Genomic DNA, 19,804 nt, shown 5'->3' with positions numbered 1-19,804 from the left:
GCATTTTATCTTTGGCACATTGCTTGGATTCAGAACTCCAAATCTTGGGATCCCTGGATGGCTCAGTGGTTTAGCGCCTGCCTTTGGCCCAGGGCGTGATCCTGGAGACCCAGAATCAAGTCCCGCATTGGGCTCCCTGCACGGAACCTGCTTTTCCCTTGCCTGTGTCCCTGCCTCTCTCTCTCTCTGTATCTCTCATGAATAAATAAATACAATCTTTAAAAAAAAAAACAAAACTCCAAATCTTAAAGGACCTGACATGGCAGAGATCCACCCCTGTCTTCCAGTGTAGAGACTTGCCCTGCTGTGTCTGGTGTCTTTTGTCATAGAAAATGCCTCACACCTGCATGGTGTGCAGAATCTCTGGTGTAGCACAGTGAAAGTCAGTGACCAGCTTATCTATTCTCTGCATGTGCCTCTGTCCCCTGCCGATGAAAGGCCATTTATTGGTGCCTGCAGGGTTTTTTGCCCCCAGAGAGGCAATATATCCTCTTCCAAATGTACTCCAGGAAGGGGAACAATGCCTTCCCGTGCAACCCCAGAAATCCCTACCCCATGTGTGTGCTCCCTTCCTGGAGCCAGCTGCCTTCTTCTCCCCAGGAGCGTACTCCACAGCTTTCACTCTGGCAAACGTCGTGCTCTTCCACAACCTGAGTTTGAGCTCCACACGGTGTTTGCAAAAAACCTATGGCATTCAGTACCCCTGCTGCCAGTCCTTGGTCTGGAGAGGTTTTCTTCTGGTATGACCAATGTTGCAGTCTCAACGTCCCCTCCCTTTCTCCGCAGAAAGGATTCCCTCCCTTCCCAAAACCATGGCACCAGTTTTTCTCTCATCCAGTTCACTTCCATGCACCTTGCACTTGCCATGCTGTCTCCCTCCAACTGTGACCAGTTGTGTCTCCCTCCAACTGTGACAAACCTCTCCCAGTCCTCAGATGGATTTTCTGGGTGTTGCAAATGATCTGATCTCAATACAGCAGTGTTTGAGGGAGGAGGACAGTCCAGGGTCCCCCTACTTCTCTACCATCTTAACTTCCCCTTTGTATTTTAATTTTAAAAGATGTTCTATAGAATTTGTTTTCTCAAGCATATTTTAGGGGCTTGTCATAATTAAATGGATCTGAATTTCAGATAATAAATGAACATAATCTTTTTTTTTAAAAGATTTTACTTATTTATTCATGAGAGACACAGAGAGAGAGAGAGAATGGCAGAGACACAGGCAGAGGTAGAAGCAGGCTCCGTGCAGGGAACCCGATGTGGGACTCGATTCCGGGACTCCAGGATCATGCCCTGGGCCGAAGGCAATCGCCAAACCACTGAGCCACCCAGGGATGCCCTGAACATAATCTTTTTAAGTTCTTTTTTTAAATGTCTCTTCTTCGGTTATCTGGCAGTCAGAAGAGCATGCAACTGTTGATCTTAGGGTCATGAGTTTGAGCCCCGTGCTGGATATAGAGATGACTTAAGTAAATAAATAAACTTTAAAAAAAAGAAAAGTTATATTCTTTTTAAAAAGTAAACATCTTTTTTATCTATTTATCTAATGCTGATACTGGATACCTATGTAATTTTTATTGGTAACCAAAGTACTCTGAGTAATTGTTAATATGGGGTTAGTTTCTTTAAAGACTCACACACCTTACTGTTCTTGATTTTCTTGTACTCCAAAAAGGCATATTCTTTTTTATACCAGCTTTATAAGTATTTCTAATTATATTGGATGTTACCTTTTTTTTTTAAGATTCCTTGAGGGCATTATGGTAAGTGCAATAAGTTAGAAAATGATATGTGGAATCTAAAAATAACCCAAAACAAAAACCCAAAACAAAATAACAACAAATCTAATTGTGTCTCCTGAAGCATGCAGCATTTATTGGGATGCATGACTATCTCAAGTCTCAGATATAGCTTGTGTGGCTCTTTATCTTATTTGAGTTAAATGACTTTTTGACTTATTTTAACTTATTTTTTCGTTCACTCTCATGTTGCTTTTATTGAATTGCATTTCTGTTCATTTATAGATTTCCCACTTTAAGCTCTATCCTTTGGTAGAGGTAGTAGATAAGGGGACTGGCAGTGTGTAGTTTTTAACTCATCACCACCTTGGGTTCTTGTCCAGCCTACTAGATTTAAAATAATTTTCAAAGCAGAAAACAAATTTGATGGTTGGCTTTTGTACAATTATTTTTGCATGTGGAGGTTTGCCCTAAGAAAATTAAAAAATAAAAAGGATCAAAGTAAAATGGAAAAATGACGATATAGTATGCATTTAAATGAATTGGTTATTCTTCAGCTTGTTAGGCAGTGAAAATTATTCTGTATTTAATAAAGGGTTAAAGATTAAGAAGTGAAATTTTAACGTGTAAAAATTTATGTGATAATTCTTTATGAAAATTTACTTTATTTAATGAGATATGATTCTGGCTATTTTGCTATGTCTTTATTGAATACATAGCATGTATTTATATTGCTGTGAGTCAAGATATAACTAAGAAAAGGAACATTCACTACCCTCAGGGGATTTTCAGCCTGTGCAAGGTTATATATTTGGATTTTTTGCTATTTTCTGGCATTGGACTAGTTGTTTTATTTATGTTATTTCCTTCAGTATACACTTCATCTTTTTTATTCCTACTTTTTTTTTTAAAGATTTTATTTATTTATTTGACAGGGGGAGAGAGAGAGAGAGAGAGAGAGCGAGCGAGCTTGCACAGTAGGCAGAGGGAGAGGGAAGAGAGAAACAGGATCCCAGCTGAGCAAGGGGCTCGATGTGGGGCTTTATCCCAGGACCCTGGGCTTATGACCTGAACTGAAGGCAGATGCTTAACCGACTGATCCACCCAGTCACCCTTCTTATTCCTACAGAGAAGCAGAATTTTTTACATATTTGCCCTTTGCTTTTCATATTTGCCTTCAGCACTAATCTATTTTTTTAAAGATATATTCATGTATTTATTTGAGAAAAAGAGGGAGAACATGAGCAGCACGAGTGGCAGAGGGAGAAGGAGAGAGAGAATCTCTAGCAGACCCCTTGCTGAGCATGGAAACAGATATGGAGATCCCAGGACCCCGAGATCATGACCTCAGCTGAAGCCAAGAGTCAGATGCGTAACTGGGTGAGCCACCCAGGTGCCCCAGCTCTGATCTTTTTATGCTTTTCTTCCCTGTTTAAGTAACTGACCATAGGAAGCCAGCACCTTCCCATCCCCTGCTTTGAACTGTGTGTTCATCCTCTCTACTTGGATGTTTAATAGGCATTTCTAACTTGCCATGTTCCCCTTGGCTTCTTCTGTGCTCTTCCACATCTCAACATGTGACAGTACTGTCCTTCCCCCAACCCTGTTCTACTCTCAGCTTTCCACATTTCAGCTGAACCAAATTCCAACCTAACAGTTGCTCAGGCCAAATGCTTTAGAGTTATTCTTAACTTGTCTTTTGGTCTCACACTCTGCAGCATATGCAAACCCCTTTAGAAAATTCTGTCATTTCTACTTTTAAGATATATCCAGCATACAACTACTTCTCAATGCTGCCATCCTGGCACAAGCCACCTTCTGTCACCTGGGTACTGTGCAGCGGCCCTCCTAATTAGACCTGCTAATTCTGCTTTTGCTCCCCTTTGGTTTATTCTTAAAATAGCAGCCAGTCTTCCTTTAAAGTCTAAGTCAGCTCTTTACACGGCTGTGATCTGAATGCCGAAGCACTTACCATGGCCTGTGAGAACTCTTGTTTCTCTGTAACTTTGCCTCCTCCTCGTCACCCCTCACCTATTTTGCTCTAGCCCCATTGGCCTCTTCTCTGTTTCTGGAATATACCAGCCACAGTGCTGGCTCAAGGCCTTCATACCTGCTGTTCCCTCTGCCTGGAATTCTCTTCCATCAGATAACATAAGGCACACTTCCTCAGATCTTTACTCAAAATTGTATTTTCAGTGAAGATCTACCTAAATATCCTGTTTAAAATTGTAGTCTCCTCATAAGACTCTTTGGAATACTTCTTTTCCCTTTTAACTTTTCTCCATTGCCTTTCTCTCTTTTGTATATTATACATAGTTGACTTGTTTTGTTTTCTGTGTATTCCATATGGATTGCAGTGGCTATCCCATAAAGGCACATGTTGTTGCCTGAATCCTCAGAACCTGGCACAAATTTGATACTCAGTACTTATTTGTTAAATTAATGAGTGGATAACTGATTAAATTAAGGTCCTTTATAATCTGACCAGGGCTTACCTCACCTCACTAACCTCCCACCCAGCCAGCCATTCTGACCTACCTGAAGCCACTTACACAAATTCTGTTCTCCACTGCTTCTGGGCCTTGGATTATTCTGCTCTCTCTTCTCGGATCTTTGTTTTCCATTCCTGTTCCTCACTACCCATTCCTTTTTAACTTGCTTCAGCACTTGTGGACATTCAGGGTAGTGGTTTCTTGGATAACATCATGATTATAGCCTAATTTCACTCTGGGTTAGGAGTGGCTTCTGGGGATTCTCTGAGCCTCCCGAATACCTCTGTCCCAATACTTAACACATTGCCTTTGATTTTACTATTTACTTCTATGTATATGCTTATGGAGGGCAAGGGCTGTGTTGTATTTGCTTCTGTAGCTCTCACACTTAGTGTAGGATTTGTTGGGTGACAGAATGTTGTTGCTTTAATGAAGTCATGTTCAATAGTTTTTTTGATTGTGTTGCACAATCAAGATGATTGAAGACCACTGGCTAGTGCATATTACATTTATTACATTTTTCTGTCTATGTATTATTAAAAATGGTACACATTTCTTTCTAAACACATATGAGAATAGTTATTAAAACTTGGTGATCTTATTTATTTATTTATTTATTTATTTATTTAAAATATTTTATTTATTTATTCATGAGAATACACAGAGAGGAGAGAGAGAGGCAGAGACACAGGCAGAGGGAGAAGCAGGCCCCACGCAGGGAGCCCGATGTGGGAATCGATCCTGGGTCTCCAGGATCACGCCCTGGGCTGAAGGCGGCGCTAAACCACTGAGCCATCTGGGCTGCCCAAAACTTGGTGATTTATAAATAAAATGTACATTAGAGTGACTTAAAAATCATAAAATGAGACATGATAGAATCTCTCTAAGGGTGAAAGAGCATTGGGGGATGATGACAGAGTAAAATTATACTATCTGAAAAACATTAAGAGGAACAAAGTTTCCTACAATTAACTTCTATGTCATATTACTGGGAATATTTAGCCATAATTATAGAGGATATACATTTGAAAAACCAGATTACTGCAATTAAAAAACATAACAACATAACTTATGGCTGCATTTTGAATACAATGTTCTGTTTAGTTCCCATTGTCAATGCAGTATTGGTTAATGAAAAACAGAAGTGGCCTTTATGGGCACAGGCTCTATTTTAAAATAATGAAGCTAATTCAGCAAAGAGATTTATTTAATTAGAGCTTCTGACATAATAAAGCTGTAGATATTTTGTGCTGTTTGCTTTATTTTTAAGCCCCTCCAGAGTCAAAACTGATATGAAAATGTTGCAAGTATGGACAAACTAAGGATATGAAAAGAATATTAATGTATGAAATTGCACAAATGACAAACTCCAATGTACACAGTGTGTATGTAGTAAATGATTAAAATGCGCTAGCAAAGGAAACACACCTCTAACATGTTGCTTATGAATTTCATTGAGAGATGGGTCGTCAGCATTGACTCATTGCCTGCTGGTGCTTACAGTTCTTCACTGTATGTCAAAAGAATGTATCTCCTTGTGCTTGAAAGATTGTGGAAGTGATTATTAGTTTTTAACATTAAGTGATAGAGACAAGGTAAGAAGCACATGAATGTGCTTAAATTTTATGGTATTTGGATTTACATTGAAAATCGGTGGCTAATACAGCAACCAATGTGTTCAGGTGACATTCACATTTTAAAGATTATTTCTTCTTTAGGGTAATAGTTATTAAAAGAAGAAGTAAGTTTTGATGATATCTCTTATTCTTTATATACATATTTTTAAAGATTTTTTAAAAGGTTTATTTTTTTAAAATTTTTATTTATTTATGATAGTCACAGAGAGAGAGAGAGAGAGAGAGAGAGAGAGAGAGAGAGGCAGAGACACAGGCAGAGGGAGAAGCAGGCTCCATGCACCGGGAGCCCGATGTGGGATTCGATCCCGGGTTTCCAGGATCGCGCCCTGGGCCAAAGGCAGGCGCCAAACCGCTGCGCCACCCAGGGATCCCTAAAGATTTTTTTATTGGGGAGATTGAGCGTGTGCACGCACAAGCGAGGGGGTGGGGCAGAGGGAGAAGGAGAAGCAGGCTCCCCACCGAGTATGGAGCCTAATGGACCAGGTCTCCACCCCAGAATCCCAGTATCATGACCTGAGCTGAAGTCAGATACTTAACCAACTGAGCCATGCAGGTGCCCCAATAATATCTTTTTAATATTTGATGACCAATAGGAAGGAATGTTATAATGTAGACCTTTTCTTCTCTCATGTATATTGGTTACAGTATAGATTAAAGTAGCACTAAGCACTAGCATACAATATCAAAAATTCAAAATAATTTTTTTTGTTCACTAGAGTGTAATGCTGGTGTTCTTAGTGTAGATCTTTTCTCTGGTGATTCACACATACATGCACACACTCAGTAACATGGTTAAGTACATTATTATGTGTGCAAACCACTTTTATTTTTTGTCTATTTGCTGTCTAAGACCTAACAATCCTTTGCAAACATCTTTGGGAAAGGTAAGGAGTGCATGGAGAAGACATATATATATATACATGTATATATATACTTCTTGAAATTATTGGCAACAAATGACAAGCATCACTTTTACTTGCGTTTTATTCTCAGATCTCATGTGAGAATCAGTCATATCACCATACTTTCACAGAAAGGCTGAGAAATGTAGCCTTTGGCTGAAGAGTGCCTTTTTGCACTCAACTCTATACCATGGAGCGGGGAGAGGAGTGTTGATAGAAAGCTTCAGCCAGTGCACATGTGAGGGAAAGACTTATTAAAGTCCAGTCTCTCAGAGTCAGCATTTAGTCCTCTGTGCAATATTCCTCACCGTTGGCTCTCTAACCTGGTATGAAGTATGTCTAATGTTTTGAAAGGAATCAGTTATTGAAAAATCTTCCTAATATATTGTCAAGACTCTACTGTGTGTCAAGACCTGGTCTCATTGGTTTTGGACACACATTAAATTTTTTTTTTTAAGATTTTATTTATTTATGAGAAGGAGAGAGAGAGAGAGAGAGAACGAACCACTGACTTGGGGAGGAGCAGAGGGAAAAGCAGGCTCCCTACTGAGCAGGGAGTTGTCAGGACTTGATCGAACTCAGCACCCAGGATCATGACCTGAGCTGAAGGTAGATGCTTAACCTACTGCACCCAGGTGCCTCATCAGACACACATTAAATTTTATGTCTTTGAGATGTGGGCCTGGTACCGTACCTAGTACTGAGTTCACAGTATTTGTTATGTTTAGGAGAGTTTTATCATTTCCACCCTGGTTTAGGGTATTATACTTTTGTTAATACAGTATAAGCTGCATTTGTTTTCTTGGAGAGCTATCAATCTGAGTTCATCTTGAGTTTGTGAGTCACAGGTCTTTTCATATGAATTATATACCACATATTGACCTTATGATTTTCATGTGTTCAACAATTGCTTTATTCTTCTGGTTAACATATTCACCCTTGGACTTCTGCATCAGCTGCCAAAGCTTCTCTGACATTTTTTTAGCGACCATGTTCTTACCTTTTGGAGAAGCCATAAATAAGCATGTTGTGAAAAGTGGCTGAAGCTATAGGTCACTAACTTTCTATATTTAACTTTTGCCATAGGTTTCATGGTTTTATATAGTTCTTCCAGTTTTCAAAATGATGCTTCAAAAATGGATTTTATTTATAAACCTAGTTCAATCTGAACAGCCAGATCCCATACATTTTGTTTTTATGTTTGCTTTTGTTTTATTTTTATTTTTTATAATGAAAAAAGTGAAATTTATTTTTTCAGAATTTTATAGTTGGTTCATGATTATTACCATGTAAATATCTTTGGCAAGGTAAGTTGCCTAAAATATCAACAACTGGAAATAAGTACTTTCAGTATTTTGATAACCAATCTTTGGTAAATTCTCCTTCTGTGTCAACACACATATGTAACACACTCATACAGATGTAGTTAGGACAATATTATAAGTATCATCTTTCCAGTGACTTTTAAAATATTTTTCCTATTGTTGATGATGAAGCTCCTTTAATTCTCTTCCATTTCCTTTCCTGCTACAGTACATATTCCTGTGTTTTTGTCCGTGGGATTCAAGCTGCATTTGAAATGATGGTCTGATTGCCAGTTTCAGTTTTCTCTCTCATTTTTTTTTGGAGATGATCTAGAAATGTGCAGATCAGATCCTACATTATTTTTTCATAAGTTCATTTTATGAAGAAGAGTTTGGGCACTAGCTTTTTACTAGAATTTATAATTATTCGTCTATTTATTTATCCAATTTAGTACTTAGTCAATTGGTAGAAAAGACTTTCCATTGGAGAGCTCACTTCACACTGTAATTTGTATGTTAGAGTTTTGGAGAAATGTTTTTTATGGATTATGAAATCTATTCCACATGAGATAGCCTTGGCTAAGAAAAGACTTTTCTTTAAAGTCTTCTTTAAATTTAAACACCTGTGATATTTCAAGACCTAACAAAATAACATCCCAGTCCAAAGAAAATGCTATTTTTTGATACCTAGCTTTAGTACACCCATATTAAGTATTAATTTCTTTTTGAAAGTGCTCTTCAACTTCTGATTCACAATTTATAATTTTCCAGAGATTTCTATTAACTTAATTATTTAGTAGTTTTTGTAGCACATCATTTTTATCTATGAAAAACGTCATATCCCTCTTTAGTCTTACATATCTTGTCACTGAAAATATGAGGAATGTGTTTTGGAAGGGACAGTGTTGCTGAACTCATCAGCCATATTTTTGCCATTATGGCACCATCCATTTGTTTATATTGAATGCCTAATTTACTATAGGTGTGTACTCCCATTGGAACTATAATGGTGAGTGAAATAGAAATACTGTTTCTTCTTAGGGAAGCATGTAATTTAATGAGAAGGCAACTATTAAAGAAATACATTAGCAAATAAATATAAAATTAAAATCAACATAAATGGTAGAATTGGTTTGGTGAGTGGCATTGCCTAAGAGATTAGTTGACTACATTGATCAAGTGGCTGCTTCAACGAAGGTTTCCCTGAGAGTTGAGCTGAGAGCTCTAGGATATGGGAAGAGATGATGTAGAAAAGGCTGAGATAGGAAGGATCATGTCACAATTAAGTTAATACCACTTAAGAGTTTTGGTCTTTATCCTAACAAAAGTGTAGTGCCAATATACAGTGGGGTGATGTGATCTAAAACAAATTTAGAAAGAATCTGTGTAGTTGTAATTTGGAGGAAAGATGTAGAAGGCAAAAAGAAGTGTAGGCTCCTAGTTGGTAGACTTTTGCAAGACTCCCATTTGCAAAAAATGGTAGTTTAGATTGAGGTGGTTGTGGTAGTAGAGATGAAGAGAGGTAGATGCATTCTACAAATATATGGTAGGAAGAATTGAAAAGATTTGATGATGACTAATGTATTAAGTATTTGCAAATACAGGAGAGGAAAGAATCTAAGATAATGCCTAAATTTTTGAGTAACCAAACACGGTGGAATTTGGTGCTATTTGCTGAGAGGTGAAAAATGGAGAGGGCCAATTTTGAGAGAAAGGTCATAGGTTTGGTTTGGAGCAATTGAAGATATCAGTTGTCCAGGTAGATTTGACATTCTGGAATTACACAGTACTTCAGTTTAAGAGGGTAGATAGTTTCTTTGAATATTATTTTAAAGTTTACAATTATTTTTAAAACTAGAATTTTGAAAGTTTATTGCTCTTTGCTATTAACATATTCCCAAAAGGAAATAAGTTAAAGATTTAAAAGTACACTTAATATTTTATAGGACTCCTCTAATACTTCTTTAGTATAAAGAACAACTAGGCTCTGTTCTGTTTTGTATTTTTTTTGTTTTTTATTTGCATTTTTTGAGCAACATAACAGATTATTCCCATAGTTTTATGAGTAGATTATATTTCTGTGAATGACTTCTCACTTGAATCAGCTGTACACAAAATAATATAGGCACTGGTAGGCTATAAATGGTTAAAAATTATAACTAGTGGGCTGGAGGGCTCAGTCAGTACAGCATGTGACTTGATCTTGAGATAGTAAGTTCAACCCCACATTGGGCATGGAGCGTAGTTAAAAAAAAAATATTACTACTGACTATATTAGAAGTGTATGGTGTTTTTTGCAGAGTATAAACAATTTTTAACATCAAAGATGATATGATTTTTAAGAAATATTTGAGGACAGTCGCTCTTTGTCCTGCATGATGTTTTAATGCTAATCTTAGCTACAGATTTTTTTGTAGTATAATATTTTATACAAATCTGAATCTGAAGTATGAGTAACTCACTTTATTCTGATTATTTATACTGTTGACTCTAATATTGCCAAAATATTAACAGTGTTAAAGATAATAAAATCTTTGAGTTTATGGAGGAAACTTAAGTCACTTTTCAATGGAGAATTGACTAGTAAAGTGTTTGAAGTTTTTCTGCCTTGCCATAATCACTCTTTAAATAAGGGCCCATTATCTTTTCTTTCCTTATTAACATGAGAATAAAAACAAAATTAGAAAGGGTTTAGAAATAAAACTATTTTCTATTTCTGGAGTAAAAGTGAATATTATCAAAAAGAAAACTGAAAACAATAAAGTTTTTCTAATTTTAATTTTGTTATCTTATTGCCTTCAAATGCAGCATTATTTAAATATTCCTAACTTCAATTAAAATTTTAAAATAAATGCATTTTTCATGTTTTTAAAAATTAATATCTTATCTTTTTTTTAATAGGTCTCATATCTTTTGGGTGAACAGAAGTCTACCCTTATGGGGCTTACAGGTTATGTACAATTTTGTTTTATCCTGCTATTTCTGGATTCATCCATATTTCACAGAAAAATAATATTGGAGATAAAACTGTTGACATTAAAAATGAGTTTGTTTTATTGCTTAATTAATCTTGTTGCACATCTTAGACACACATTTTTATTCCTGTCTTCATGTTTGCTTGAGCCTTGCTTTCTTCCTTTCGAGAATTTCCTTCTTATCAGGATTAAACTTTTGAAAGCTTTTGAGGGCATGGAGAAGAACAGAGTAAACTAGTCTGTTAAGCTACCACAAGTTCCCCAAACTACTCTAGGCATTCATCTTATATAATCCTTGAAAAATTAATCAAAAGCCCATAACCATGGCTGCTCTTTTACTTTATATCTGCAGTGTCTGGAACATGGTAGAATCTTAATAAATAATTATTAAATGTGTGAACTAATGAATGTATGGCTCGTATTACAATAACAAGAACTTGGTCCCTAAACAGATAATTTTGTAAGTAAAATAAAAAGTATGTTCTGACATAAAAGGAGCCCTGAAGAAAGAGTAAGAAAATATGAGCGGGAACAACATGTCTGAATTATATTGTTGAGATGTTCCCTGGAGTCCTCTATACCACTTTGTTTTTGAATTTTATGCCCAGCAATTTTTTTACATGTTCCTATCTCTACTCCTGTCTCTCTCCTACAGATACTTTTTATTTTCTGTTATTTTTCAAAAGTAAAAGTTATTTAAAGAATGCAGTCACTAAGATAAAAAACATAAAAAATTACAGATTGGAAGACACTTGAATCTGGAAGTAATGAAAAGACTCTCAAACTCACTGTGTATACACAGCCTTTAAAATCAAATGTTTGGTTTGTCTTTTAAAGTCGTGAAGATTGTGAAATCTGTACATTTAAAATGTTATAATGGATCATTTTAATTATGCATTGTGATCATAACTATGAAATTAGGTTTTTATTATGTCTAGATATTTCATATTTTTTTGAAGTCAAGTTGTATTTTTTAATATTGATTTGCACTGCAATGTCATTAATTACAGATGCCCCTTCAAATATTTAAATATTCACTAAAAATGCAGTCTTTTAATCTCTAGCTTGATTCCTATATTATTCTTCAGTGAGGTGCACATTTAAAGTAAGTTAATATTTTTAAGAGTAGTCCTATATGGCCTTGAAATACATTTTGATCTATTTAAATTGATTTTATCTGATAATGATATTTTACAATAATAATAATGCTCATTTTCAAATAGGATTTTGAATAGTCCATGCTACAAATGTTCTAGAGACTCTAACACTACCTATAGAAAAAAAAGCATGGAAAATTATGATTTAAAGCACCTGTGGAGAACATCTAAGAGTCTGCATTTTATATTAAAAAATGCCTGGATACCATATGTACTTCTGAACATATTTTACTTCTATTGCCATGCATTCATATGCTTTTATATTGTCCTTCTATTTTAATATTCACTTAAATCAAAGTTTTCATTCCAACATGAGTTAAAATTTAAACTCCAGGGTATCTTCATTTCTTATGCAGATTGTTTTAAATCTCAAAAATCTATAGACAAATATATTTGTTATCTGAGTCATTTCTTGTTTATACTTACTTATTTTGCTTCTACTCATCTACCCCAAAGTGCTGAGACTATTTAATACAAAATAATTTGGATATCTTTTCTAATTACTTTTTCTGTTGCAATCACAGCTTTTTGGTAGTTCAACAGTGGATATTGTATATACAATAGCGAATGTAGAAAAGGGTGGAAGCTTGTCTAGGAAGATTCAGCTTATACTCTCCCAGTTATAAAAGAGGAGTTGGTTATGAAGTTCATTGAAATAAAATCTGAAAGTATCTTGAAGTGTTGACATGTTTATTTTGTTTGAGGTGGGTGATAGGAGAGAATGTAGCACTCAACTCAAAGTTTATATTCCTTTATTTTCTGAAAAGAACTGCTGTTTTGGTAGATGTTGTAGAAATGGTGGAGGTGTTGCTGGGAGATGGTGGTATTCATGGCGGGGCAGTTGTGTGTGATTGTGCATATTAAGAACATACATAAAAGAACCTATTCTTTGCATATCATGTAAAGTCCAGCCAGTCTGACCTTTCTGATCTCACATTTATATTTGAGATAATAAACAAAAAATATTTATTAAGGAGTATTAGAAATATAAAACTAAGCTGTAGTCCTGGGAGTGGCTTGCAGCCTACCACCTGTATATAGAAGTTAAAGTGCCACATAATATATATTATACAAATATATATACTTACGTACACACATGTACATATTTATAAAGTTAATAGTAGTACAATCATGAATATATTTTTAAATTCTATTGCATTTTCTCATTAAGTACAATTTTTTTTCAGGTTTCAGTGGCATTGATAAGTCTATTTGAAACAATACTACTTGGTTATCTCAGTTATAAGGTAAGATATTTTAATTAGACGTTTTCGGCTGATAGGATGCATTTCTAGCATTTACTCAGTATCCTCACTTTATAATTTATACTCGGGTAAAGCAAGTTCTTCTTAAACCTCTTTAATTATTTTGGGCCTTTGTGGTGTATGATAAAAATCGGTAGTTATATAGTAATGTTTTCCTTGGTGGCTTAAAAATATTTCACTAATTGCTGTGGGTTAACTTACCTATTTTACACATGCTTATATGAGGCAAGCAAATGGAATGGTCTTGCTTTTAATTGTTCTTCACGTCTTTCCCTGATCTATACAAAAAACACTGAGGGAGCAAAAACATGTTTATTAGGAATTATTTTAATTTTTGGTGAAGCTTTGTCTGGCTAACACAATTTAACAAGTATTTATTGAACTCGTATTTGATGAAGAGCTCCATTTGTCCATTGTACTTTTCTCAATTAGTTTCCATCTAGAAAAGGGGGTAGGCAGGAGAAAATTATGCAGATGATAATAATACAAAAAAGAAGTCCCATAGGGGTAGAGAGATGTCATATCATAGGATGAAGACTACTTGATTGATTTAAGCAGAGTAGAGTTCTTGAATGAGTGATTTCAATAAGGAAAGATGAAAAGACGGGACACTAGAGATTTATAGAATTAGCAGAGGCATAAAAGAAGTAATGTGCTTATAAAATTGGAAGAATAATAGATATTTAAGCTTGGGCAGAATTTTGGGGGGCATTTCGGAAAATACTGGTTTGGAAAATTTGGCACAATATTGTGAGGGCCTTGTATAGCAACATATAATGGGAATTTGATGAAGGATGTTGAACATGAGAGTTCTATAATTGTAATTAAGTTTTGGGAGTATTAGTTCAGACATCTGTGCAGCACAGGTCAGAGAGACATCACAATGAAGGCCATGTGCTCAATTAAGACACAATTATGGAAAGAAAACTGGGAGTGAGTTTTTGGCTGGATGAATGAAATAGACAAGAGCTGGTGCAAGATGAAATATAAAGGTGAAAACTAAAATCATTAACTGTTTGGTTGAGAAAATTGAAGAAAAGGCAAAGTCAAATATCACTTTAACATTTTCTAAATTCAAAAATGACTGGGAACATGGCAGTAAAACTAAGAAAAATTACATCAAGAAAAGAATCAAATTTGGCTCAAGATAGATGAAATAATGGAAATGGTTTTGGAAATAACGAATTTGAAGTGCTTATGGACAGTTAGGTAGACATGACATGTAGACAACTAAAAATGAGGATCTGGGACGTGAAGGGAGAGAGATTTAAGATGCAGAAGTCATTTTCATAGAGATGGTGGAGGAAGCATGCAAATCTACTAACTATGGGATAATAACCAAGAGAGAAGCTGAGGGTCATTTGATGGAAATACTTATATTGTGGTTGTTGGAAGAAGGACAGAGTAATCAGGGAATACAAGGACATAGAAAAGAAGGGTAGAAAGACTTTGGAATGGCTGTCATATCCATCACTAGCCTTCACTTCACATTGTCAGCATACTATATCAAGTGTATTCAAGTTTATGTTTTTGGGAAACTCCTACGCAGTCTTTCTCACTTTTTAAGACCTAGAGTTTTGAGGATAACATTTTTAAGACTACTTTTAATACTAAATTTAGAGCAAGAAATCTTTAGAAATTCACTTTTCCTTTGGCTTCATTTAAAAAAAAATTCTCCTTCATTTGAAGAAAATGCTAATATATAATTAGGTGAGATTGTATTAGAAAGTATAGAAAGAAAAGAATGTGGGCTTTCCAAAAAATATAGATGGATTGATTTAATATTTGTGAGAAAAGGGCAGCCCTGGTGGCTCAGCGGGTTTAGCGCCACCTTCAGTCCAGGGCGTGATCCTGGAGACCCGGATCGAGTCCCACATTGGGCTCCTTGCATGGAGCCTGCTTCTCCCTCTGCCTGTATCTCTGCATCTCTCTCTCTGTGTCTCTATGAATAAATAAATAAAATGTTTAAAAAAATATTTGTGAGAAAAAATAAGATGTTAGAAATTCTAAGGAAGAGGGCACCTGCGTAGCTTAGTAGGTTAAGTGCCTTTGGCTCAGGTCATGATCCCAGGATCCTGAGACCAAGTCCAGCATTGGGCCCCCTGCTCAGCAGGGGGTCTGCTTTCCCTCTTCCTTACTCCTGACTTATGATCTTTCTCTCTCTCAAATAAATAAAAAATATCTTTAAAAAAAAAGAAATTTGAAGGAAGAAAAGTGTTATCTGAAATCATTGGAACCATTTATGTAAGAAGCTTGCGAAGAGGCCATTCAATTTAGGTTTAGGAAATCATTTACTATTCACCTGTAGGAAACCAATTTCAGTAGCTTACAAATGAGAGTAAGAAGTTATTAAATGAAGAATGTTGATTGACTGGGATAGGTCATTACCCTAGAAGTGGTCAAATGAGGCAGAAAAGATTGCCCAATGATTGAAAGAAATCTGCATTCTTTAGAGAAAGTAGGTAGAGGGTACTAAAAAAATGATATATGAAGCAAGTTTTATACAAAATAAGAATAAGCTAGAATAGGAGCCTGAGGTCTACTACTTTGCTTTGGATACATTCCATTCTTTACTGAGAACATGGAAGATGGAAAATAGTTCATGAAAGAATATTTTGAAGCTATGGAAGAGAAGCTGAAAGACCTTAGTAGTCACTCATCCCTAAACTACCTAGAAAGTACTTACACAGCGATGAACAGTGTAGACCAAGACGGTGAGGAAGATCTTTTAATGGTTTATGAGTATATCTCCTCGTTGAAATGGGTGCTCTATAAACATATATTGATTGACACATCTAGATTTTGGATTCTCTTAGAAGAATGAAATAAAAATCAAGTGAATTAATATCCAAGATTTTATCATCTAACTTACTTAGTATTCAAGTAGATGATGTAAACTGAAAGTAATAAACAACATGACATGCTAAAAAATTAGGCATGTGGGTGTTTTTGGTTAAGCATTTAAACCTATTTCATTGTACAGGAGTGCGTACAGATATTTAAGTGGTCAAAATATTAATCTGCATTTGTGAATTTGTTTTAAATGCTAGCCATAAGTAATATGAAATTAAGTTTGGCGCTTAATGGAACTCTTAGCCCTAATTTAAAAAGTCGCTTAAAAAATGCAAACAGATTCAAGATAATTTTCCATTGTAATCATATGACGTTGACATTTGTAATTAATTACTTCCTGCCATTTATAAAATGAGAGCAGAGCATTATGAGACCTAGTAGCATTATATGAGCTAGATGATGTATAATATTTCTTTTCTGATCTTCATAAACATTAATGGCTCAGATAAAGGAGAGGTAGACGATAGTTGAGTTTTGTGTGTTTCAAAGGAGACAGAGGATAAAAAGGAGTTATGTGACATTGGAAGGATAGGTTGCTGTCAATTGCCTTCTTTTTCCTCTCAAATTTAGTCAAACTCATGGAATCTTTTGATCCCTCCAACAGACTGTTGGATAAAATATTTGGAATGAATAAATTAAGTAATTGGAAACTATTTATGGTCTATAATTAAGGCAAATTTGGATAGCAGAAACTCAAATGAGCACCTCCTCCCAAATTAGATATTTTTTTCAAATTAGATTTTTAAGAAAAATTATAGAGAGGCATGCAAAAATGGATATTGCATTAGCAACTGTATGTATTCCTAATATTGTTCTTTAATATGTTAAGTTTTGAACTGTCAACATTAATAGCAAATCAATATTTTTATATTTGTTTAGATATATACAGATAATGTAAATATTTGTATATATTATATACATATATACAATATTTAAAAACCAATTTAATATAGTATTCTGTGAGCACTTTATAATTCTTGATTAAACATCCTAAAATAAGCAAGATTTAGTCCTTAACAGTTAAAACAGTTTAAACTATCATTGAGAGTGTAGTTTTTGAAAAACAAAGACTGATGAGTAAAAGCAAAATAAGCAAAGACTCTTTAAATGTATGTTGAGGTTAACAGACAATGATTTAAAAATCCCTGACATCAACTTATTTTATCCTCTATCCTACAGAAGTGCAGGTCTGTACTTAAATCATCATTCCATTCATGTTTATAGCTAGTTGGCAGAACAGCCACAGATCGCCCAGCAGTAAAGTTCTTATTCTTCTGTTACCATAAATACCCTCTATGTCTTTATCAACTGCTTTCAAAATAGAACTCTATTTATACACACACATTCATTAAATCAAAAGGAAATGAAAACAAACTCCAGCATAACCTCCAAAATTCTGCAAACAAAAATCCAACATACCTAGAAGGCTTCTGTTAAATCTACAGTTCTGTTTTCTATAATCACTTTATAAAAAGCAACAGTTTTGAAATTTTAACACCATGATGGGCTCCTTTCTGGCAAAGAACAAGGGATTTGACTAGGCCTCCTAGACACTCCTAGATACTGGTGATTCCTTTTTTTCCTCCTAAGATTTGCTTTATTTTAGAGAGAGAAAGAGAGCGGACTTGAGAGTTGTGTGAGTGAGGGGAGGAGCAAAGGGGGGAAGGACAGAGACAAGCAGACTCCCAAGGAGCCCAGGGAGGAGCTTGACCTCATGACCCTGAGATCATGACCCAAGTTTGTGGAAATCAGGAGTTGGTGGGTTGCTTAACTGACTGAACCACCCAGGTGCCCATACTAGTGTTTCTTACTTACAATGCCATGGAAATAGTGAATCTAGATATTATTCTGTTTACATTTAGAAATACAAAATAAGGCTGCCATAGGGTTACTACACTTTTAAATTCACTGAAAGAAGATAAATTATCAACCTTTTTAGTTACATATTTATATTCAGGTATTTTTAATATTGAATAGGAAAATGTTTTTAAAAAGTCCCTGGGTATATCCTGCTCTAACAATTATATTACCATACATCTTGTAATATTTTAAGTGCTTTTTGGAGGTTCCTACAAACTTCCATTTCCCTTTATGATAAAATTCAAAGCCTGATACATTTTAGGTAATCCAAAAGAGGTAATCTATTTTCCTGCATTTTTATTAAGGAAAGTTATGTCCATACCAAATGTTGTAAAATGGTTAGATTAATGTTTATTTTTGGGACGTTTACTCATTTTCAGGGGATTGACGCATTAGGTGTACCTTTAGAGAAATAATCCAGGTGATACGCTGGTGAACTGGAATTGGGCAAAAATGTAGGGAAGGAGACCAATAAGGAGCCTCCACCAGGTCAAAGAGTGGGAATGAGGTAGAATGAGGAGGATGCAAACTCAAGATCTATTTATGAATCAGGAGATTTTATTTTTTAAAGATCTTACTTGAGAGAGTGTGAGAAAGTGAGAGAGAGCGCACAAGTGGTGGAGTCAGGGTAGAAGCAGGCTCCCTACTGATTGAGGAGCCTGATGTGGGACTCTATCCCAGGACCCTGAGATCATGACCTGAGCTGAAACCAGACATTTAACTGACTGAGCCACCCAGGTGCCCCATGAATTAGGAGATCTTATCACCCACTTATCCTTAGGTAGCTGGTGGAAGGAAGATGCAAATAGTTTCTCCAGGATTTTTGGTTTGTGTTACTGGGGAACTGACCAGGGCAAAAATCATAAATTTTTCTTTTCAACATATTCCACACAGGGTGCCTTTGAGGCATTTGTGTGAAATAATGTGTTAGGTAGTAGAGTTGAAACCGAATCTCAGAGATGCAATATAGAACTGGACTAGAAATATAGCATTGGAAATCATTGGTTTATTATTGATAATAAGTTGAATTTGAAACATAATTGAAATTACCTGAGATGGGTATGTAGTCAAGTCCTCCTAAAATGTTCTCCTGTAGAAACTTTCTATTGGAACTCTGTGGTTAAAAGTGAAACAACTTATATATAACTATTTTCAGATAGGCTTAAAACAATAAAATTCTTTCAAGTGTTTCCATTTGTATTCAGTAGAAATAAATATAAAACTTAAGTTAGAAAAACAAAATAATTATACCAAGAAGGAGAAAAGTGTGTATAAAATATTTGAGAGTTTAATTTACTCATTAACATAATTCTTGAGCGCTAACAGGCATAGAAACAAGCAGCTCGTTCTATAATCTGTTATAAACACTTGTCCAGGAGATTAGTGGTAAAGGCATGGGGAGTAGGGCATTCCAAGCAGAGGGAGAAGTGTGAACAAAGTTATAGAAGTATGAAATAGCCTAGCTTGTTCAGAGAGGCATATAAAATCCAGTATGGATTAATCTGTGGCTGAATTCAAGATGGAAATAGGAGTATAGTAGGTACAAACCGGACCAGTAACCAGAGTCCAGATTGTGAACCTTCATATAGTCTAAGGAATAGTTTGGATGTTGTTATGTTG

At 35.4% G+C, this 19,804-nt stretch overlaps 1 protein-coding gene across 13 annotated transcripts in view; it reads left to right on the top strand.

Annotated features, from left to right (window-relative positions):
- Positions 1 to 19,804, top strand: part of KCNT2 (potassium sodium-activated channel subfamily T member 2) — a 377,566-nt gene that overhangs the window by 112,003 nt on the left and 245,759 nt on the right. For all 13 annotated transcript variants that reach the window (XM_055334362.1, XM_055334364.1, XM_055334361.1 and 10 more), the window contains 2 exons: positions 10,976 to 11,024; positions 13,394 to 13,453. In XM_055334362.1, coding sequence (XP_055190337.1) covers positions 10,976 to 11,024; positions 13,394 to 13,453 — 109 coding nt within the window. The remainder of the gene's footprint in view (positions 1 to 10,975; positions 11,025 to 13,393; positions 13,454 to 19,804) is intronic.

The sequence above is a fragment of the Nyctereutes procyonoides genome, unplaced genomic scaffold, assembly GCF_905146905.1.
Source record: "Nyctereutes procyonoides isolate TBG_1078 unplaced genomic scaffold, NYPRO_anot_genome, whole genome shotgun sequence".
Lineage (NCBI taxonomy): Eukaryota > Metazoa > Chordata > Mammalia > Carnivora > Canidae > Nyctereutes > Nyctereutes procyonoides.
Note: the sequence above shows the minus strand (reverse complement) of the source record. Positions and strands in the feature narration are given on the sequence as shown.